This window comes from Eurosta solidaginis, chromosome 3 (assembly GCF_040869045.1).
Source record: "Eurosta solidaginis isolate ZX-2024a chromosome 3, ASM4086904v1, whole genome shotgun sequence".
Classification (NCBI taxonomy): Eukaryota; Metazoa; Arthropoda; class Insecta; order Diptera; family Tephritidae; genus Eurosta; species Eurosta solidaginis.
Genome location: NC_090321.1, coordinates 243,001,997 through 243,026,574, shown reverse-complemented (window position 1 = coordinate 243,026,574; position 24,578 = coordinate 243,001,997). Strand labels below are relative to the sequence as shown.

The window sequence follows — 24,578 nt, the reverse complement described above, 5'->3', positions numbered from 1 at the left end:
CTTCGGAGAGGTCGTTCTTAATTCTGAGTCTGCCGATGGTGTTGCTCTCCGTGGAAACCCAATTCAGTGGTAGGCGGCTTTAAAATTGAAGAAGATATGATGTATGACAATTCTTTTTTCACGGATTTTCCTGCGATTTGGCACATAGTGAAAATCTGATCGATTGCGTAGTTACAAGCTCTGAAGCCGCACTCAAATCAGCCAATCAACGGTGGTCTTCAATCATTCGCATAATATGCTTTGCGACATCTTACGTGTATACTAAGAAAGCATATATCCTCCATACAACCGATTTTTCAGAAAAAGAGGATTTTTGTAATATCTTACTCAATTTAACAGACTGAAGATTCAAACTTCACCATATAATTTCGTATATTGCACATATTGTTGCCTGAAAAAATTGATGAGATCGGTCGTATATATAGTATATATCCCCCACAACCGATTGTTCAGATAAGAAACTTTTCGTAATTGCTTCCCTATTTTAAGAGCTATAGCAATTTTAGCCCGATTTTAACAGCTACAAACTTCAAATTTCAAGGAATGCTTACGTATATGGCATATATTGTTGTCTGAAAAAATCATAGAGATCGGTTGTATATATAGTATATATCTCATACAACCGATTGTTCAGATAAGAAATTTTTCGAAATTTCTACCCCATTTTAACAGCTATAAGCTTCAAATTTCACCGATTGCTTACGTATATAGATATATTGTTGTGTCAAAAAAGCATAGAGATCGGTGATATATATAATATATATATGATGGTATATATAGTATATATATATTTTTTTTTTGCGATTTCGGCCCCATTTTAACAGGTAGAAGCTTCAATTTTCACCAAATGCTTACTTGTATAGTATATATTGTTGTCTGAAAAAATCATTGAGATCGGTGGTATATATAGTATATATCTCATACAACCGATTGTTCAGATAAGAAACTTTGTGCAATTTCTGCGCCGTTTTAACAGTTAGAAGCTTCAAATTTCACCAAATGCTTAGGTATATAGTATATATTGTTGTCTGAAAAAATCATAGAGATCGGTGGTGTATATATTATATACTTCATATAAACTGTCATTTTTGCCCCTTTTTTACGGATAGAAACTTCAAAATTCACCAAATTTCATCAAATAGTTACGTTTACGTCATATATTTTTGAAATACGTGATTCGTAGTTATAGTTTTTATATTCAGACCACAAAAAACGTGAAGCTTTGCATCCTCACACAAAGTACCTACCTATTTTTTATTTTATATTTATCTTAGAAATCGTTTAGGTATGTAGATCTGTTCACTATATATTTCTTTTCTTATACATCCGAATATTCGGAGATTACGAATGGGATAAGATTATTGCTCAGCCCCATTCATGACAGGTATGAAGTCTTCGGCACAGCCGAAGACAGTCCCGTCCTTACTTGTTTTTATATTAATAAAACTCCGGTTAAGTATGGCAAATAATGTAAACGCTCGGTGGAAATATTATGAGTGTTATTAGACATTTTCTAATATTTATAATGCCAGTACGCATCCATACCAAGAAATTATCTATACATAGTTTTCGGTTAAGTTTTAATTTAATTTTCTATTTTTTATCTTCTTTCCACTTTCTCCTTGACTTTTGATCAAAACTTACAATCAAAAAAATGTTTGCCTTGGGATATCGTACTACACCATAACACGACAATCAGAAATTCCCTTAGATCTCTTTCATTTTTTCCTGCTCGATGACGACGACAACTCAACTAAGCACATCTAACCACAAAACGCAGGCGCATAGCAATCAACAAAGATTAAATATTGTTGTGCTGTATGGCCACTGTTTCTGTCACAGCTTGCACTAAAGGCACAGCGATGCTTAGTCAGCAGCTGACCAACCCACACTAGTGGGATACACAGCTCGTAAGCGCCATTGCGGATACGCAACTAAAAATACCCACAACGGAAGCAATAAATTCAAACGCTTTTGTCAAAGAGTACAAACAAGCACAACAAACACACAGAAAGTACAACAAACCTACTTATATATTAAAGTGATGAATTTTGTGGCATAAAACGGAGAGGAAGGGAAATAAATAAATAAAAAGCAAAATGTAGAAATTTTATGAACATTTTCACATTTATTACGGAAATTTATAAAAATGAATAAATTGCGTTGACGCTGACGGAAGTGACCATGGATAGTAGCTTTATGGTCTTTATTCATTATTGTTGTTATTTTTGGTATGTCTTTTGCATTGCGTTTGTTAATCAGACTAAAGTTAACGTTAAAGGAATACCCAAGATAATGGCGACGGTTGTGGGAATGTAAATTGTGGTAGGGGAAATTAAGTAAGTACGTGATTTGAATTCCTCGCATTTTGCGGCAATTCATTAAAGAAGTAGAAGAACGAGCGCCACTGCGTCGTTTATGAATATTAAAAATATTGGCACTTAGAGAATTAGCTCGAATGTTTGTATGTATGCATGCTTTGATGTATATTTAAAATTTTAAATAATAGCATAATAAATTAAAAAAAAAAACATTGTTAGACAATTAGTTTTCTTGAAAAAAAAGTATTAAATCGCGTTCTTGGAATCATCATTGTACGTATAAATCAATGCAAGTGAAATGTCAGATCCATCAAATAAATTCTAGACAGAAGGTACAACCGCTGCTCAGGCTGACGAAAGAGTGAAAGCTAGAAGAGTTACTTTAATATATGTATTTATATATAGATTTATATATATATTTATATATATCTACTAGCAGACCCGGCAGACGTTATTCTGCCCTAAATTTGGCCTATCTGCACACATTTTAAAAACTTTTTCCATCTAACTCTGCCCTCTTCACTTTTTCCTAATCTTTTATTCACTCCTCCCTCCGTCTGTTTCGCTTCATCTATCTCCATCTTCGTCTCATTGCATCTATCTCCCAGTCTATCAGTCCCAGTCCCAGTTCCGAGTCTCAGTCACGGTCCTAGTCCTAATCCCAGTCCCAGTCCCAGTCCATCTCTGTCTACTTTCCGGAAAAAAGCATCGTAAATACTAATATAGGAAACTTTATATACCAAATTTCAGCAAATCGAATAGGATATATGTAAATAGGTATGTGGGTATTATTAATTCATGTCTCTATTTCGGCTTCGCATGCATATTTATCAGTTTTGCCAGGTCGATGCGACTAAACGAATATCACAATGAAAATTACTTTAGAGCTCTCAGCAACAGCTTTCATTTGATATCCATATTACCCACACATTCTAGGGGTACCACGTTTTGGCCTATCTCTAGGCCCTAGTCACCCAGCGGTATAATATATTACTCTGTACTAAAGCACCCATCAACAGCTTTCATTTGTTATCCATATTCTATAAACACATTGTAGGGGTACCCTGGTCCACATCTGAATAAAATCGACCAACGCATCTCTTCAAACACCGGCGACCAACTAACACACATTTTAGCCTTTTCTTTTATATATGTGACCCGGCCTATGAAAAGGTTTCTTATGACTCAAAAAAAAAATAAAACTTCTAAGAATAATAAAACTTGAATAGATGCATTGTTTATCTTTAACAGCTGTTTCTCGCAATTTCTTTTTTGAGTCATAAGACACCTTTTCATAGGCCGGGTCACATATATAGATTTTTATTTTTCACACTTCACTATAGTATTGAAACGAAATGCAGATATTCGTTGCTTTCCAAATTCGGGTTAAAAATTGCACATGGAACAACTACAGACTCTCCTGAATTAAAAAAAATGTCTTAGTACTTCGAATTCTGAGTGGTCCAGGAACCCGGGGTCTCGGGGTAATCCCTCCATCGGCCCCTCTCGACGGACCTGGGGATGTGCTATACTTGATATCATTCGCTATAATATTTTTTATTGATAAGCACGTTGTTTAATTAAACGCCAACCAATTACACGGATGTATATCCGCACCACCTGAAAATATGAGTGCCGGTGCGTATACGTAACATTTTATTATTACGTATAAACATATAAAAAAATTTACAATAAAATAATATTGCGATTATAAACTGAGATATAACCTATCCTATATTTCAAGATATTCCAACTACGCACGGGGTGCAAAAGAAATTCAAAATCGGTTCAGTAGTTTCGGAGTACATCGCGGACAAACAATGTGACACGTGATTTTTATATATAAAAAGATATGCATACATCCATATATATTTTTAATTGCACTCGTGAAGTTAAATATGATGCTCAGTTTCTAAAAGGATAAGTAGTTTTTGAAATAAATAACCTGCAGTCAAAAGCCAAAGTAGTCAGCAAACATTCTAGTTCATTGACTAGAATTTTGTGGGGTTATTTATATGAGAAATATTTTTAATAGTTCATTGATTATTATTGTAGTGTTATTCATACTAGTTAGTATTTGAATAATTTATCTGACTAGAATTTCGTCTGTCGGGCTGTAGGAAATGCGTGAGTGCTTTCTGTAGCCAATTTGCAATGCATACTTCAGTTGACAATGCTAGATATCGTCCAAATCAACGGGCATATAAACACAAGCATGACGAGTCAACCCACACCTCAACAGAGGTTAAAGAAGCCATTGAAAAGCCAAGCATTCCATATCAATAATCCCAAACAGAAAACCTATGCCGATGCCAAACCACCTTGGCCATGAGGGCAGCAGCAGCCTAGCACAATTTTCGCATTGTCGTTAAAAGCCTTTGCCACTCCAGAATAACATAGAATGGCAAGGATAAACCTACTACCGAAGACCGGAAACCCAGCCAGTATCTACAGATATTATCCCTTTAGTCAGTAACGAAAACGTTTAAAGCCGTTATGATTCCCTCAATTAAATGAAATTCTTCGGTTATCCAGCCATCAGCATGACTTCCGTTTAGAGTATATCACTACCACTATTCTGAACTCCATTAACACTCATCATAGGACATGCTAGTGCAGCTTGGCCTATTTTGATACAGTCAACCATGACTGATTCGTTCCTTTTCCATTAAATAAATGGATAATTTATTGAGCATTGCACGGTGACCATTGCTCAGCACCTCATCCCAGCCGACTTCCATGGTGAACCATAGCAGTTCCCCTGGCTTGAGGGATTTAATGTGGGAATGTTCTGGCCATGGTGAGCCCTACGTCTTGAGAATGCGTCACCAAGATTCTTATATTATACCTAATATATGTAATAGATTTCGCAAAGACAATGATAAATATGAAAAACGTTGTTACTGTTACTGTTACAAATCAGCAACTTAAAATTTAGTGAAATTTTAGGATATTTAATGTCACTTGCAATTCATGAATACGGCTCCTGTATTCTGGTGTAAGCCAGCGGCTGCCACCTATCCCCCCAAATGTTTTCATAAAATTGTCATAACATTTTGAATTCCTCCATCCAAGGTAAAGTTTGTATTACTTATTAGAAGGAAAAATTTCTTACTTCCTACAAATCAATAGGATTGCTGGAAAGTTGTAAAGATTTTCAGGGATAAACACATTTGGGAGTATAACTTTCACCTACAAGTGGGTCTGTTAAACCTTTTATCATTACGACATTAGTAGTCGAATCCAAAACCAAGCTAGTGCCGTGAACGGCAGTAGAATTCAGCTCAATAATATATGTTTATACATCCGTCACGTTGAATGGAAGCTTGAGCTGAAGTTGATGTTGCGTTCAGTTTACGTGAGCATTTAATATATTTGTTTAAACTAACAGTAATTAAAACTCAAACTGGGCCTTAGTATCCACTTTTGAACCGGCGTAAGGTGGCACTGTTATACTATGTTCAAACAGAAAAATAAATTGAGGAAATTTCGATTTGAAATGAGTGCTGTTCATACAACTCTATTTAGCTTACACAATAGTAATTTGATAGCTGGTTGGCTCATCTCTACAGCAAGAACATACCTTTGTTCAGACTGTCAAAATTTGCGTGTTGGTATTAGGCGAATAAAATGGAATGAAAACATAAAACTTTGATATTTTTGTGTGTTGTAAGAAAATGTGTTCAATGTTTTGGTTTCATTTTGAGTTTGCCATCTTCTTTTGACAATCCCTACTCCAGTGAAATGAAAGACATAAAATCAGCTGATGAGATGAGCCAACCATATAGTTCAGCCATGCGCAACTGACTTTGAAATCTACTCAATAAACACACTATACAAGGTTGCATTTGCAGTTTGAAACAATTTATTACGCAATTTTTTTTAAATTGGAAATTTGCTATTACAATTTATTATATGAAAAATTGCTTAATAAATTGCCCAAATAGTATAAATTGCCAATATGGTGTGTGTTTGAACCTAGTATTAGGCTGCAAAATGCCATTTTTGAATATCTATTAATTTTTCTACTCCCATTTTTTCAATGCGGGTAAAAATTTTACACTCGCGGAAATACACCCGTACCCTTTTAGGTAGCGTACACGTTCTGTTTTTTCTACTTATTTCACCTGGTGATTCCACCTTGGTTTTGGTGGTTTTTTCAGCATTGACATATTTAATGTTTTTATTATAGTTGTATTGCCGTATAAACTAAAATATATTAAAAAAACGAATATAATTTATTACACGAAATTTCCATATATGATTTTCAACTCATTCTTATTCTCTTTTTGCACTCTATTACAGAAATGCCATAATAATTGCAAATGATTATGTGAATGAAAAACTAAAATGTTCGAACGAATATACAAAACAAACGATTTCGTAAAACAAAAAACTAACTAACAACTTGCATACATAAATCATTTATCAAATAAAGAGCAAACAACTTTAAGTGGAATACAAATAAGATAATGTAAATGTAACAACAACAACAAAATGTTAGAATATCAATGCAAACAAAAACAAACGAAAGTACTTGCGTCTTCAAATATAAATGATAATAAAGCCAAAAGTAACGACAAAAAAAAGAAGAACGTGGGCCATAATCGGGCAAATTGTTAAAAAAAAGAAGAGTAAATATATAAAAGATAAATATACATATGAAAAAAAAAAAATGCCCTGGCTTACTGCGCATGAAAAAAAAGAATGCCATGCAAAGCGATTTTTGTATGAAAAATGATGTTTGTATAAAATTATGGCGAAAACCCAAAAATTCGCATTATTGCATAGAAAAATATGCAAGCAACACAATAACAACATGTTATTACGTCAGGTAAAGGAAACGAAATGAGAACGGAGAAAAGATAGAAGCAAACGATGTAATAAAGCAACATATACAAGAAAAATGAGTGGAACAAGTAATCATATTAGCAAAAAAATAAAAAACAACGGAGATCTGTCAAAAAATGCTAATGTAATGAAGTAACATAATAATAAGTAAAGCAAAAAAAAAAAAAAACAACAACAACTACAACATATAAAAGGGGCAACATGCATACAGAGATTATTGTCAATATTGAAACATTGTAACGCGGAAAAAGGAAAAGTAGAAAAAACGAAACTTGCATAGAGAAGAAAGAGAAAACAAGCAGCACAAAACGATACACAAAGGAAACTCACGTTTCTTTCGCGCTGTTTTCAAGAAATCTGTACAAAAAGAAGATGACATTATTGTCACTGCAAACAATAAAAAAAAAACAAGAACAAATGAACGGCACGACCAAATAAGACGCCTTGTATAAGAAAAAAAAAAAACAACAAAAAATAAAAAACACGCTTCGTAATAAGCATATTTGCAACATTCATCATTCAAGCAAATAACAGCAGGATCAAATTCTTATACAAAAATAATAACCAAAAAATTTACAAAATCTTGCATGTGTCGCACATTATTCCACATATAACACTAACTAAGCATACATAAGAGACGAACAAAAACACAACGACATAAGAAAATACGAAATTTGTTTTTTCGCACGCCATTGCATTTACATTCTTCGCGCGAAATTTCTCATTCAAACATGCATTAACCCTAATGAGTAAGCATATCAGCACACAGAATAACAACTAAAGTCAAAATAATAAAAACGCTTTTGAATTTGGCATCTTTTGTTAATACAAGCGGATAGCGTTGAAAAGGTTGTTTGCATACGTGCTTGTGTGTGTGTGATCAACAAAGTGCAGTGGAGCAGCTAGTGGCAGTGCTAGTGTTTGTGGTTGTGCTGGTGTTGTTGTAGCAGCACCAACATACCACATTATATATATATATAGACATATACATAAACAAATGTTACCGATATTAATGTCAATGCACATGCTTGAAATTCGGATAATACTACTTTGCCTGCCATCGATACTTTTGGCGACAACGTTGGAGCCAGGTGAGTGCATTTAAGAAATAAAAAAATAGCGAAAAAAAAAATAAAAAATACCTTGAAATAAGGAACATTGATTTTTAAGTCTTCTGCTTTTAAATTTTTTACTTTTTTTTTTTTTTTGATTATGAAAATCAAGCATTTTTGCAAACGATTTTTAAATACATACCTTCTCCTCATAACCAACAATGGACTGGGTCGTATACGTAACAAATGTGCCACACAAATTTTTAACTAGGAACGCCACGTTTTTTGATTTGGGGTGGGGCACGCCACAGGGCAGGTTTTGTCAACTGTGCTGACGAACGCTGTTCATTAATCAACTGCTCAAGTGGTTCGATGTTGGAGCGTTCAAACTTACGGCGTAAGCAGATGACGTTGCTCTGAAGGAACGGGCGCTACGTAATATACATACATAGGCATCTAATATCAGTTTGAGCGCCAACGCCGAGAAAATGGATATGGTCTTGATTACTTACTGGTACAAGGATCCTGTAGGAGATACGTTGCACAAATTATCTAGAAATAATTTAAGACAGCTAGTTGTAGTGAAATCTCAACTAGGAGGAGAGAATTAAAAAGGCATTGAGAGCATTTTATGCTTGTAGAAGAATGCCGTGATGAACATGGAGTCTATTACAATCTCAATTTTTTTAATATTAACAGCGATTGTAAGGCCCATCCCATACTATGGAGTCCTTTTTTTATAAACAGCCAGAGACCTGAAAAAATTGAGTATGTAGCCTATCAATGTTTAGCATAGCAGGAGCCCTGGAAACAACCCAGACAGCTGCGCTATATGCACTGGCAACTACGACGAGACACAATGGCTCTGGGCAGCTTGAACGCAAACAATAGCGCCATAGTAGTAAATCCTTATCAAATATTGAACGTACAGACTACCCAACTGTCTACATGAGGTTCGATTGGTCTCTTAGTGTCACGATAGAGATGGAAGAATGGCCCAAAGCACTTAAATGGCGAGGTGATACACGCGTATACTGACAGTTTAAAATTAGTGGAAGTTGTAGGATATATTGCACAAGTATATAAATTAACACAGTCTGAAAGCTGCAAGATACCTCTAGTTTTTTTCAGGCCGTGACTAAAGTATCTTGACGGGTATTTTGACTTGACTGGCGTGACATGCATTTAAATTAAGCCTTGTCAGTGAAAGCGGGTATAGGAACTGCGGAGAGGTACAGTTATCAGATAAATAAGCAGCAAATCGGAAAGGTCCTAAAAACCCTTCAGTATTTGAAAAAGGACGGAGGTATTTTATTTTTATTTTGGTTGTTGGGAAAACTTTTGATAACACTATAGACTCATTCAGTTTATGTGAGCTGCTCTCGGAACAGCCAGTTCAACCTAACCTTACCTAACTTGAAACATGTTGATCAATATTGTGTATGAAAAGGGTGCAATGAAGGTCAAGGGTCATTAGGTCATTTGATCTTATGACCACTTCAAGTAGCCATAAGGTCAATGGTTTTATGAAAGATTTAATTGGACATAAAGTCTATTGATTTTTATTAAGTTTTTATTTTTGACGTAGTGGATATATAGGAAATTTTCAGCAGACCCAATTACCATTTCGGGAACCCCTCAGTAGGTTAGGGGGCATAGAATATATCGGCGGCAGTTATGCCTATCGAAAGAGGCCACCAAAATACCTTAATGATTGAAGAGGTTGCCCGCGCAGCTTATAGAGTCTCAAATACAATTTTCAGCCACACCTACCCATGGCGCATCCTGTTTCTTTAGCATCCGAAGCTCTGGCGAGCCTAAGTTCCTCACGGAACTAGGTGGTAAGGTGCGGAATGACCTACAAGGTTCAATCTGGTCATATTAAATCGTTCCCGATATGGTCTGGATTGCACCTTAATGGCGCTTGTTACCAGAACGTACCGGACCTATATACGGCAAAAGACCATCAGCATCGATAACACTCGCCAAAACCTTCGGGCAGTGTCTTTATCGCAACAATAAGAACAACAACAAACTAGATACTTTCTCCTTATAACCAACAATGTACTGGGGCGTATACGTAACAAATCTGGTATAAAAATATTTCAACCAAACACGTACCACGCCCGTTGGAAATTTATGAAACTTTATGCAAACAAAAATACAAAATTCAATAATTCTTCGTTTTTAATCCTTTAACATAATATATACAGCGATGCAAAGCACACATGCACAACAATAGAACTTAAGATTAAAGAAAACAAAGAAAGTTTTATAAGAGAAGAAATGCCTTTGGTAGCTTCATATTATCGCATACCAACACAACCGCTTAAAATAAATATTTACGTTTTTACTTTTATGCTTATCATATTCATCTTAAGCAGAAACTTTCAAAGAATATTTGTTTGTTCCTTTCTTTGTTTTTTTTGCCTAAGTTTCTGTGCGTTTTTGTTTGCTGCAAAATACTTACAACAAATCGCATAGGACTGCGAATATAATAAGCATAATGAAGAATACCTAAGGGAGAGATTATTGTGCTTGTGCAGGCGATACAACAAATAAGCGAGTGAAAGCTTAGTAAAAGGGGTTTGGCTATTTGTATAAAGATTATTTGGTATCATAAGCAAAATGGAGGAAAAGCTATCGCCTTTTCATAACAAAAACCAACAAGTAGTCATATTTTATATTGCAATTATTACTCATGGGTAATTCCATTACTTAAAGGCCAATGATAAGAATGAATGAGCGTTAAATCTGTGGTCATAAGGCTTAACAGCACAAGTGCGTTTTTTGCGTTTTTCAGGAGAGCATTTTAAAGATTTAAATTATAATCTGAAAAAAGTTTTCAAGGGAATCGAACAAAATTTTTTTTGGAATATCTCAGATGATATTATATGCATCTTATGCTGGCAGGAAACTTACATAAATGCTATTATTTTTCTAAATACGCTTAAAAAAGTATTTTATACCTAAGTAAGTCAAGTTATTTTATTTTACACAAATAAGACGTCTTGGAAAAATAACATATCTCTTAGTATGCTTACAAATAATAGGAAATAAAGTATAGAACAAAGGCATAAGTTAAGTAATGATACCCATTGGAAGGAAAATATATTGAATAAAATATTACAAGTATACTTATGTACGTTTTCGAACAATAAACTTATTATGGAATAAAAGCACAACTTAGATATGCAGTTTTTCCGCTGTTTGCCTTTTCTTAAAATCTCGTTAACTATTGGAGCGATCTTCGCAAAATTTTGACACAATATGAAATCGTATAAGGAGAATTCAACCATGATAATAACCCAATTTTGCCAAAAATGGACTTGTGTTGTTAAGCCTTGTGACCACAGAAATTAGAAACACACTTAGGAAATTCTTCGTAAGAGCTCATGATAATGATTGTATAGCAAACCAAAAGTTAAGAATGTACAGATGAGTCCTTCAACACTTTCAGGCTATATTGTAAATCTTGTCGCTACCGCTAGTTGATCGAAAAGAGGAGTCTTTACAAAACCAAACGTAACGGTACCGAAGGAGCTTCCACGATTAATAAACGCATGAATGAAAACACATACACTATGAGTGACACAGTTTCGCGATCAAAAGACTGCAAGTGAAAGTATTGTGGGCCCTAAGAAATATATAAAGTATTCGCAAATCCTAGTTTGGCCAAACAAATTTCTGGTAACACTGTGGACTTACTCAGTTTATATATTGTCTTTATGAAGCAACCAGTTGAAGCAAGCCTTAGTTTACAAAAGAGGCAAAAGAAAACGTTTGTCGCCTTTCAAAAAAGATGCTTTAAATGTGTGATGTTCTCAGCCTAGCTGTAAAGCGATATCACATTAAGGACGAAGATATATAATAAGCAAATTAAAGAAGATATTAATTGCGAATGATACCACAAAAAAAGTCATTCACCACCAATAAAGAGACTGAGAAAAAATTCGATTAAGGAAACCAAGTAAGTTAAGCCCTTAATCCTATACAAGGATGTTCCGCCAGGACACAAAAGAAGACATATGCGACGTCCACTTACGCAAAAAAATGTTTAAAGTAAAGAACGAGTGACAGGTCAAAAGAGATAGGAGTGGCAGGTAGTCAAACATATAAACACGTGTAAGAAAAAATGTTAAAACCAGGCCGGGTGCATCTACATTGGGTCCCAGGCCATATGGAAATAGATGGGAACGAAAAAACAGATGATCGTTTTGGATTAGGCAAGATTAAGAGAAGTTGAGAGTTTCACATCATTGACCAAGCGCGAGGCACGGGACTGAAAAGTGTCGAAGATCATTTACCGGTCCTACAAGCTTAGGCTAACAAAGTTGCTCCTATCATCAACAAAAAATAGGTCTGTACACTCATGACGGGTACCCTCATTGGACACTGCCTTCTGATATCACATGTCTTTAAATAAGGTGTTGTCGGTGATAGCAGATGTAGAACCTGCGAATTGGAGGAGGAAACGATCGAGCACTCATGCTCTTCGCTTGCCAGGGCAAGACTCCAGAAGCGGAAAGTGTCATAGATTCTAAAAAAGTATTTGCCAAGAGTGCGGTGCAATTTTGTGACAAAGTTCCCGGTTTTTGAAAGAGTTTTTCAGTTTGGTCGCGAAACAAACTTCTGGTACGACTATCGACTTATTCAGCCTACGTGAGGTCCCCTCAGACTGGCCAGTTCAATCTAGCCTAACCTAGGTCGGATGCAATAATTATTTCGTAGGTTGAAGACCGCATAAAGTGAGGAGTTGTGATGAACTAAAATCCCTTACGGCTGACGACAAAACTACTTGAAGAACGGCAAAAGTAAATCTTTATCTGCAGCTTAAAAGATGCGAGAAGGAAAAAAGAAACTCCTACAAAGCAGAAATCGAAGCAAAACTAAGCGGAGATTACAGCAAAGCGTCAATAGGACACACTACATCTAAGAGACCTCAAGGAGATGACTTTGTCCGAAGAGGTTTGTGATGGGCTTCATAAACAATACAGCATTGATCGACCCAATACAACTACAAAATCCACCCTCAAGCAGATGATGCCAAAGTTGTTCTATAGATGCAAAGAATACGAGTGGGATACCACATGCTGCCGCATAAGATAGGTGAAACAAGAGATTTGTTGTTATAGGTGTTGGGGCTACGAACATGCAGCAGAAAAGGAAAGAGAGCATAGATAGGTCAAATCTTTGCATTAAATGCAGTCAGGAACGCCATTAGGACGGTTCAAACATACCGAAATGTTCGTTTTTGTGGGGAGAGTATTCAGCAGGCAGTTTAAGATGCTCATACTTTCAGGCAGCTCAAGACTTCTTATTCGAAACAATTTTATAAGGAGTTGGTACTCTGAACATTTAGGTGCTATGAAGATGAACATGGTTCTTGGGATGACCATTGTAGCACAGGCTAACAGGCTTAACTGGTATGAACGAAGGAAAATCGAAGGAAACTCTAGAATAGTTCAGCTGCCTAAGGGCTAAGGAAGGTACGATGACCTGGTTATTTAAATGAAGGTTTCAGAAGTTATCCCACACAAAACTTTTTTAGGCTTTAAACCAGCATGGATATGATGACCATGGCAAATGAGATTTCCTCAGTTCGATGCAAGCGTGAGACATAGGCTTTAGTTAGCCTTTTCAAGTAAAAGTACGCACAAATATTAATAGTGACGTAGTTCTCGGTAGGGTATCTTATATAAACATTTTGAAAGGCGCAAACATATGTAGCTATAATGGTTATCAATTGGATATATTTACTTCAGATTCATTGGGCAGGGCTAATGAGATTTTTGCCTTAAGCTAATTAATACAAAATTTGTATTTGGAATTACTCAATTTAGTTAAGCCAGTTGAAGCCAACTTTCTTGCAGCTAAATCGCAATAATTTATTATTTATGTTACGCGTATGCTCTTTGAGCTTTGCGGCGTTGCATAAATTATCAAGAATGCCAAATACGCCATGCCTAAGATAAGCATCTAAGGCCTAAACAAAAGAGCAGATGAACAGCAAATACCATTAAGCGAATGTTCGACCAAAAGTAGGCTAATTTGGTATGGGTGGAAAATCTTTAAATTTATTCAAAATGTATATGTCTGCGTGAATAAAATTTTAAGAAGCGATGCATAGAAAATGAAAATTTAAGGCCAACTCAACAAAGTATTGAGCCATATTTTAAATTCGCATCAAAGGAGCGCCAGTCCTATTATTATATGTATATAGTGAAGAATATATTTTATTTTATATTCTATTTATTATATTTTATTACCTGTGTTGAGAAAAAATTTACAGCCCTCCGTCTTTATTCAAAGAGGCATTGACAAGTGGATTTTTTTTACAACCACTGGGGTACAAAACTTTGTAAATCGAAAGGTTGAAAATTTTAAAGCCTTTCGAAATTCTATTGAAATGAAAACCAGATACGATTTGCTTTTAGGACTGCGGTATTTGTTTTTTTTTTTTTTTTTTTTGTTTGTTTAAGTTCAAAGAAACAATTCAAGATCATACTAGCAATATATTTTGAGCGAAGCCTCAGTAAAATAAAATATTACGTAGTCATTGACCGATGTCGTTCCTTTTCATTAAGAGAATTTTTTATTAGGCAGACAGTGGCACATACGATTCACATAGATATGAAAATCCAATGACGTTCGCGACAAGGTAAATTATTCAGGTATCCCAGAACAAAACTGAAATCGATGTACACAATCAACCAATTCGGTTAAAGGAACTAAGGCCAAGTTTTTCACTGCGAGTTCAAACTCCAGTTAAATTTGAATGGTGTTTAACCCTGCCACTTCAGCCGCTTAAGTTGCGATGAGCAGCAAAATTTTACATATTTATTTTGGGCCAATTTTTTGTTACAATTGTAATTATTTGGAGCTTTTAGGCCGATAAAATAAAGACAAAACACAAGGTTTCTCTTTTCCTCCTACGCGTTTCGATGAAATTTTTTCATCTTCATCAGGGAGACTGTATATTTATAATAAAATATGATATAAAACAAAAGAAACATTAACACATTACTTAGTATTACACAATTTACATCACTCTGTTGTTAACATAATACTTACATTCAATCTATAACATTGAAACTTTTAACATCTAACACGTAAATAAACAAAACTTTACATTTAATTTAATGCCACCATTCATGTTTCCTGCTTCATCCATTGGCTGATAATGCCGTCATATAAGCGCAGTTTATATTGTTGACGTCTTCTTTGAAACTCATTGCAGTGTTGATTTTTTGTTGTATTCGTAGAGCCTCCAGCGTCATTCGTGTTCGTTCTTTCCCGTCAACGTCTAATAAAATATCGCGTTTTCGAAGTCCGCTGTGTGTCCTTTGTTGGTCAAATGTTCGCATAGTGCTGTTGTTGTTTTTCTATTTTTGGCGTCTATGTTCGTTTATTCGTACACTTAGCGATCGGTTCGTGGTTCCAATGTATATTTGATTGCAAGTTTCTCCTGCGCTCCCATTACGTTTTATTTCGTATACCACATTATGTTGTTGTTCTTTGTCGATTTTGTCTTTTGTTTGTGTAAAGATTGTGTTCGAAGTTCGATTTGGTTTATGCGCAAATTTTATATTGTTGTTGCGTGTGATGCTATACAATGTTTTGTTGTCCGTTAATCCTGGTATGTAATTGACGCCTGCATATATTTGCTTTTCTTTTGCATTCTTTTGTTCAGTGATGCTTTGGGTGCAGTTGGTTTGACTAATTGTTGTTGCTATCCATGCGTCTATTAATATATTAGGGTAGCCATTCTTATATAAAATATTTTTAATTTTTTTAAAATTTGTGTTCATGAACTCCTGTTCACTTAAATTATAGATTTTCTTTATAAAGCTTATGGCCGTGTTCTTTTTTTGTATCCATGGGTGATTTGAATGGTAGTTTATTATTCTAGATGATGATACGGCTTTAGCATACCAATTAGTTTTTAGGGTTTGGTTCGATTTTATAACTTCGATATCTAGGAAGGGCAACTTGTTATTTTTCTCTTTCTCTACTGTAAATTTTATTTTGGTATGTTGGTTATTTAGTGTTTTAAGTATTTCTTCCACGTCCTTAGTTTTAATTATAGTGAATATATCATCTACATATTTGTTTATGTATTTGATATTTATGTCCTTTAATTTAAGCTCAGCAATGCTGTCGTCAATTATTTTGTCTAAGACTATATCAGCTACAGTGGCCGATAGAGGATTCCCCATAGGTATGCCATACACCTGTTGGTAGAACGTACCATCATAGGTGAAATAGTTGATATCCCTCAAGCAGAATTCGAGACAGGCTTGAAATTGTTTCTTCGATAATGTTGTGTGCATTTCTAGGTCACCCCACTGTTTTATGATCGTATTTATCACTAGATGAATTGGTATATTAGTAAAGAGGGATATCACGTCGAAAGATACTAGTATTTCATCTTCGGCGATTGTGATATCATTTAAGTTGCGCTTCAGTGAAAAGAGTTTTTTATATTGAGACTATGTGAGATAATATGTTTCAGTGTTTTCCCTATGTATTTTGATAATTTGAAACATGGAGCACTTACTGATGATGATATAGGTCTAAGTGGGATGTTATCTTTGTGTATTTTGGTAAGCCGTATAGTCTTGGGGCTGTGGCTGCAGTACAAGTTAATTGTTTTTTTAAATACATACTGAATATTCTTTTGTTTGTATATCTCGTTTAAAATATTATTGTTTTTCCTTAATAATATTATAAACGAGATATACAAACAAAAGAATATTAGTCTGTATTTATAAAAACAATTAACTTGTACTGCAGCCACAGCCCCAAGACTATACGGCTTACCAAAAATACACAAAGATAACATCCCACTTAGACCTATATCATCATCAGTAAGTGCTCCATGTTTCAAATTATCAAAATACATAGGGAAAACACTGAAACATATTATCTCGCATAGTCTCAATATAAAAAGCTCTTTTCAACTGAAGCGCAAGTTAAATGATATCACAATTGCCGAAGATGAAATACTAGTATCTTTCGACGTGATATCCCTCTTTACTAATATACCAATTCATCTAGCGATAAATACGATCATAAAACAGTGGGGTGACTAGAAATGCACACAACATTATCGAAGAAACAATTTCAAGCCTGTCTCGAATTCTGCTTGAGGGATAACAACTATTTCACCTATGATGGTACGTTCTACCAACAGGTATATGGCATACCTATTGGGAATCCTCTATCGGCCACTGTAGCTGATATAGTCTTAGACAAAATAATTGACGACAGCATTGCTGAGCTTAAATTAAAGGACATAAATATCAAATACATAAACAAATATGTAGATGATATGTAGGGTTGAATAAAACACCTGGGTGTATTTTGAACTCACAACACTGCTTTATTGAATTTAGCTTTATTGTGTTTAGCTCTATAGAGTTTAGCTTAAATATTAAATTGTAAGAGGATGCGTGAATTAATCGGTGTGTAGCTGTTGAACGTCCGTAGGCAACTGTCCGTTTTCGTTAGTTTGAAATCAGCGTCATATATTTTTCGTCAAGTGTTCGTTCATATGTATCTAATGTCAGTAGAGTTGTATTATCTAGTAGCTAATAGGTCTGTCCACTTCTTGTTGTCCGTTCCTGTGTCAATCCTACAGATATATTCACTATAATTAAAACTAAGGACGTGGAAGAAATACTTAAAACACTAAATAACCAACATACCAAAATAAAATTTACAGTCGAGAAAGAGAAAAATAACAAGTTGCCCTTCCTAGATATCGAAGTTATAAAATCGAACCAAACCCTAAAAACTAATTGGTATGCTAAAGCCGTATCATCATCTAGAATAATAAACTACCATTCAAATTACCCATGGATACAAAAAAAGAACACGGCCATAAGCTTTATAAAGAAAATCTATAATTTAAGTGAACAGGAGTTCATGGACACAAATTTTAAAAAATTAAAAATATTTTATATAAGGATGGCTACCCTAATATATTAATAGACGCATGGATAGCAACAACAATTAGTCAAACCAACTGCGCCAAGCATCACTGAACAAAAGAATGCAAAAGAAAAGCAAATATATGCAGGCGTCAATTACATACCAGGATTAACGGACAACAAAACATTGCATAGCATCACACGCAACAATATAAAATTTGCGCATAAACCAAATCGAACTTTGAACACAATCTTTACACAAACAAAAGACAAAATCGACAAAGAACAACAACATATTGTGGTATACGAAATAAAACGTAATGGGAGCGCAGGAGAAACTTGCAATCAAATATACATTGGAACGACGAACCGATCGCTAAGTGTACGAATAAACGAACATAGACTAGACGTCAAAAATAGAAAAACAACAGCAGCACTATGCGAACATTTGACCAACAAAGGACGCACAGCGGACTTCGAAAACGCGAAAATATTAGACGTTGAGGGGAAAGAACGAACACGAATGACGCTGGAGCTGCTCTACGAATACAACAAAAAATTAACACTGCAATGAGTTTCAAAGAAGACGTCAACAATATAAACTGCGCTTATATGACGGCATTATCAGCCAATGGATGAAGCAGGAAACATGAATGGTGGCATTAAATTAAATGTAAAGTTTTGTTTATTTATGTGTTAGATGTTAAAAGTTTCAATGTTATAGATTGAATGTAAGTATTATGTTAACAACAGAGTGATGTAAATTGTGTAATATTAAGTAATGTGTTAATATTGTTTTGTTTTATATCATATTTTATTATAAATATACAGTCTCCCTGATGAAGATGAAAAAATTTCATCGAAACGCGTAGGAGAAAATGAGAAACCTTGTGTTTTGTCTTTAATTTATCGGCCGAAAAGCTCCAATAATTTCAATTGTAGCAAAATTTTATGTTATCGAACAAACTGGCAATGCTAAACTCTCGTCAACTTCAACTAAAGTTGAAACTCGACCTGAAATACCAGTCTTAAGAAAGACAAGTAAGGAAAGCTAAGTTCGGGTGTCACCGAACATACTCAGCTGAGAGCTTTGGAGACAAAATAAGACAAAATCACCATGTAGGAAAATGAACTTAGGGTAACCCTGGAATGTGTTTGTATGACATGGGTATCAATTGGAAAGTATGAAAGAGTATTTTAAAAAGGAGTGGGCCATAGTTCTATAGGTGGACGCCACTTCGGGATATCGCCATAAAGTGTAGCAGGGGTGACTGGCGGCCACCGTGGTGTGATGGTAGCGTGTTCCTCCTACCACACCAGATGCCCTGGTTTCAAACCCCGGTAAAAGCAACATCAAAATTTTTAGAAATAAGGTTTTTCTTTTAGAAGAAAATTTTTCTAAGCGGGTCGCCCCTCGGCAGTGTTTGGCAAGCGCTCCGGGTGTATTTCTGCCATGAAAAGCTCTCAGTGAAAACCTTTCTGCCTGGCAGATGCCGTTCGCAGTCGGCATAAAATCATGTAGGTCCCATATGGCCAATTTGTAGGGAAAGTCAAGAGGAGCACGACGCAAATTGGAAGAGAAGCTCGGCCTTAGATCTCTTCGGAGGTTATCGCGCCTTACATTTATTTTATTTAGGGGTGACTCTAGAATGTGTTTGTATGATATGGGTATCAAATGAAGTGTTAATGAGTGTTTTAAAAGGGAGTGGGCATAGTTCTATAGGTGACGCCTTTTCGAGATATCGCCATAAAGGTGGACAAGGGGTGACTTTAGAATGTGTTTATATAATATGGGAATCAAATGAAGGGTATTAATGAGTATTTTAAAGGGAGTGGGCCTTATTTCTTTCAGGACATAGCCACAAAGGTGGACCAGTGGTGACTCTAGAATATGTTTGTATGATATGGGTATCAAATCAAAGGCGTTAATGAGAATTTTATAAGGGATTGGGCCTTAGTTCTATAGTGACGCCTTTTCGGGATATCGCCATAAAGGTGGATCAGGGGTGACTCTAGAATATGTATGTATGATATGGGTATCAAATGAAAGGCGTTAATGAGTATTTTAAAAGGGATTGGGCCTTAGTTCTATAGGTGGACGCCTTTTCGGGATATCGCCATAAAGGTGGGCCAGGGGTGACTCTAGAATGTGTTTGTACATATATGGGTATCAAATGAAAGGTGTTAATGAGTATTTTAAAAGGGACTGGGCCATAGTTCTATAGGTGGACGCCCTTTCGATATATTGCCATAAAGGTGGACCAGGGGTGACTCTAGAATGTGTTTGTCCGATATGGGTATCAAATGAAACCGTTAATGAGTATTTTAGAAGGAGTGGGCATTAGGTCTATAGGTGGACGCCTTTTCGAGATATCGCCATAAAGGTGGACGAGGGGTGACTCTAGAACGTGTTTGTACGACATGGGAATCAAATGAAAAGTGTTAGTGAGTATTTTAAAAGGGAGTGGGCCTTAGTTCTATAGGTGGACGCCCTTTCGATATATCGCCATAAAGGTGGACGAGGGTGACTCTAGAACGTGTTTGTACGACATGGAATCAAATGAAAGGTGTTAATGAGTATTTTAAAAGGGAGTGGGCCATAGTTGTATAGGTGGAGGCTTTTTCGAGATATCGCCATAAAGGTGGACAAGGGGTGACTCTAGAATGTGTTTGTATGATATGGGTATCAAATGAAAGGTGTTAATGAGTATTTTAAAGGGAGTGGCCTTAGTTCTATAGGTGGACGCCTTTTCGGGATTTCGCCATAAAGGTGGACCAGGGGTGACTCTAGAATGTATTTGTACGATATGGGTATCAAATGAAAGGTGTTAATGAGTATTTTAAGAGGAATTGGCCTTAGTTCTATAGGTGGGCGCCAATTCGGGATTTCGCCATAAAGGTGGACCAGGGCTGACTCTAGAATATATTTGTACGATATGGGTATGAAATGAATGGTATTAATGAGTATTTAAAAGGGAGTGGCCTTAGTTCTGTAGGTGAATCCTTTTCCAAATATAGCCATAAAGGTGGACATTCCGGTGGCATTAGGTGCAGGTTTCCCGTTGTAGACGTAATAAAATCCATCTCTCTATTTTGACAATATTCTAAAGATAAAGTGTGCCTCACGAAACGATTGGTGCAGTAACTTAAAAAGGTGTAATCTCACTCCGCACTTATGGAGATGCTGCTAAAGTGGGGATTTGCTTGAGCAATGATCGCAACTCCTTTTTTCTGCACGAAAGTGGCAACATTGATGAGCCATGCTATTAATTAAAAGCTGTTGCTCTAGTCTTTCCAGTTTCTTCGGCTCGCGACAACCAAATTCTTGGCAACCTAATTACGTCGACGTGAAAATGTTGACTATATTGGACATCCTAGTCGATGGTACTACGCTAAACTCTATGCGGATTCCAAAAATGTTTTGTGGGCATTTGATAATGAAGTGCGTTTTGGCGAGCATCCAGCAGAAATTGTACAAAAAGCTCAGAGAGATAAAAAAATCCTCAAGTCTCTCGCTTGCAGCACTTTGGGTAAAGACAAAAAATACCCACAGCTCCATATACAGCAACTGGTAGCTGAAAAAACACATTCTATAAAATATTGACAACCCACTAAGAAAAAATTTGGCACATATATCCTCTACCTCATCTACAATGACTTGGTGAAGTTGTCTGTTCATACGTATGGATGAACCAGAACCTGTTGCAACTATCCTGCAATCATCAGTGATGGCTGGAATAGTAACTCCTTCAGTGGCGAAAAGAACTTCGAAATATAGAAATTAAACCAAAGTGTCGACAGAACACCACCCTCTGGCACCTTTTGTTTAATTCAAGACGGAAAGTTTGCAGTTAAAATTTTAGACTACAACGATTACTACGATTTACTGTATCAAACGCTTTGCATAAAAAGCTTTTGTTAGTTCTAGCGTTATTAGTAATGTTCTGTCGCGGAATTCCTAATTCAATCCCCAATATATTTGTGTGTTGATGACGTTAAGCGGGGTGATGGTGCTATTGTAGTTTTCGAAAGAAACGCTGATGATTGGCAAGAATGGGTTCAAATGCCATGGCTACTGGAGATAGGGGAGATATCGGATGATATGATTCTCCTACGTTGGATGAATCTTACCCCATTACCAACGTTTTAAGTATCAGCATGGCTATACCATCTTAGCCTACTGTTTCTTCAACCTCTGTGGTGATGTTGGTGATGTACGCGAGCTATGTCTGTGTTATGTGATAAGCGATAAGGACACCCTGAGGGCTAGGGGGTCAGAATATACCCGCAGTAGGTATGCCTGTCGTCATAGGCGACTAAAATATCAGATTCATGGGGCTGTGTAGCGCAGCCCTTCAGGTTGCCAGCGCAATATATAGCTTCTCCAAACCCAATTGTCAACCTCACCTATCCGCGGCGAATCCTGTTTCACTACGAGACGAGGCTCAGCAGACCCTAAGCTCCTCATGGAACTTGGGGTTGGGGAGGGAGGGGATGGCCTGAAGGTTTAATGTGGCCACATATATCGTTCCCGAGATGGTCGGACTAGCACCTTAGTGGTGCTGTGGTACCGGAGCGTACCTGATATATATCCGGCAAAGGATCATCACATCGATAACACTCTCCAAAGCCTTCGGGAGTAACCTTACCGCTACAACAACAACAACAACAACGCTCTGAGAAGGCTTTGGGGAGTGTTTTCGATGTTGATAGTCCTTTGCCGGATGCAGATCCGGTACGTTCTGGTACCAAGCACAATAAAGGCACTAGCACAACTATCTCGGGAAAATTTGGTATGACCACATGCAACTTTAGGCCATAGCGCCCCCCACCCTCTAGGTCCATGAGGAATTCGGGGTCGCCAGAGCCCCGGCTTTTTATGAAACAATATTCGCCACGGATACGTGAGGTTGAAAATTGGGTTGTAGGGGCTATGTATTGCGCTGGGAAACCTTGAAAGTTTTGCGCTACACAACCCCTTGAATCTATTTGGTATTTTAATCGCTTCTTAAGACAAGCATACCAACCGAGGGTATATTATAACACCCTAACCCGCTGGGGTCACGCATCTTTCGCCAAGGGTGCGGCCTGTTTTGGAAAGTACGTCCGGTTTACCGGAATTTTCCATCAATGTATCTCCCACCCCTTAGAAATTACCTTGATACTGATGGTATTATGTGAGTGATCGCATCTCTCGAATGGGACGAAACACTGCCATAAGCAAAATAAAGTAAAGGAGCTCTCAAAATTTTGAATTCTGAATTAACATAATAACATTTAAAAAAGATGCAAAACATACCAGCAGATTTAAGAGTTATTGCAATCAACAAGCAAACAAGGCATAATTAGGATTAAAAGAGTACCAAACGCCTTCTAAATCTCAGCTATAAATACTCGATGTGGGTTGAAGCTCCAATGCCCTATTAGAATAGTATTCGCTTTCAACCACTTCCTGAGACTTAGGAAGGTAACGTAAAAAAAGTGCGATAATGAAGTAGGAGCAAAGTGGCGTCTACATAACTCAACCTAATAGACATAATACAAAATTTTCCTGCATGTATATAAGCCATTTTGTCTACACTTCAACAATCACGCCAACTATAATTGCATTCATTTGAAAGAATATATAAATTTACTAACTCCGCCAACACATTGTACTCATAATCTTTATACACTAAATTGTCCGTCATGACATATTATGACAGATAAAAATTCATAGTAATTCACTCGCCACATTTTACTTAATTTGCACTGAAAGAAAAGAAACATTGCAATAACATAAATTACAGACGAAACATTATTTTCAATTTAAACGCAAACCATTTACCCACACAGCGGCATATATATATAATGTGTTTATCCACCATAAATTTATATAAATATACATACTTATATAAAATTACATGAAACATTTTGTGGAGCACATACAAAATATGCTAAGCCATTGAGAATTGTAGGCAGCGTTAGGACATTTGCCACAACTAACATTTGCTCATTTGTTATCTTTAAAAAGCAGATTTGTCCCATCGCAGCGCTTTCCCAACACCTGATTTTACTAAGTAATGTAGGAGGAGACATTGAAGCTGTACATATGTAGGTAGGAAGATAAAATGGCTGCGATCCAGGTCGCCCACATAGCCGATGGAAAGCCGTTTTGATGACATAAAACTCGTTTGAGTCTACTGCGTGTTACATCGGATATTTGAAATCCCTCTTTCCGAATTCCAGTTATGTTTCGGACATTGCGCGATTTGCAGGCCTCCAAAACTGCAAAGACTTCTGCTAGAAACACACTACAGTATGACGGCAGTTTAAGGGACTTATGAAAAATCTTTTGGGAATGTGACATGCGAATTCATTTTGGAACTAACAGTGTAGATAAATATGCCGTTATAAGCTGAAACCATTCCCCTCTTCCA

The 24,578-nt window shown here is 36.3% G+C and overlaps 1 protein-coding gene across 7 annotated transcripts in view; it reads left to right on the top strand.

Moving 5' to 3' along the window:
• The window catches only part of dpr12 (defective proboscis extension response 12), a 725,043-nt gene that overhangs the window by 408,963 nt on the left and 291,502 nt on the right, over positions 1 to 24,578 (top strand). For all 7 annotated transcript variants that reach the window (XM_067775740.1, XM_067775739.1, XM_067775742.1 and 4 more), the window contains one exon: positions 6,627 to 8,263. In XM_067775740.1, coding sequence (XP_067631841.1) covers positions 8,170 to 8,263 — 94 coding nt within the window. In that variant the 5' untranslated portion in view covers positions 6,627 to 8,169. The remainder of the gene's footprint in view (positions 1 to 6,626; positions 8,264 to 24,578) is intronic.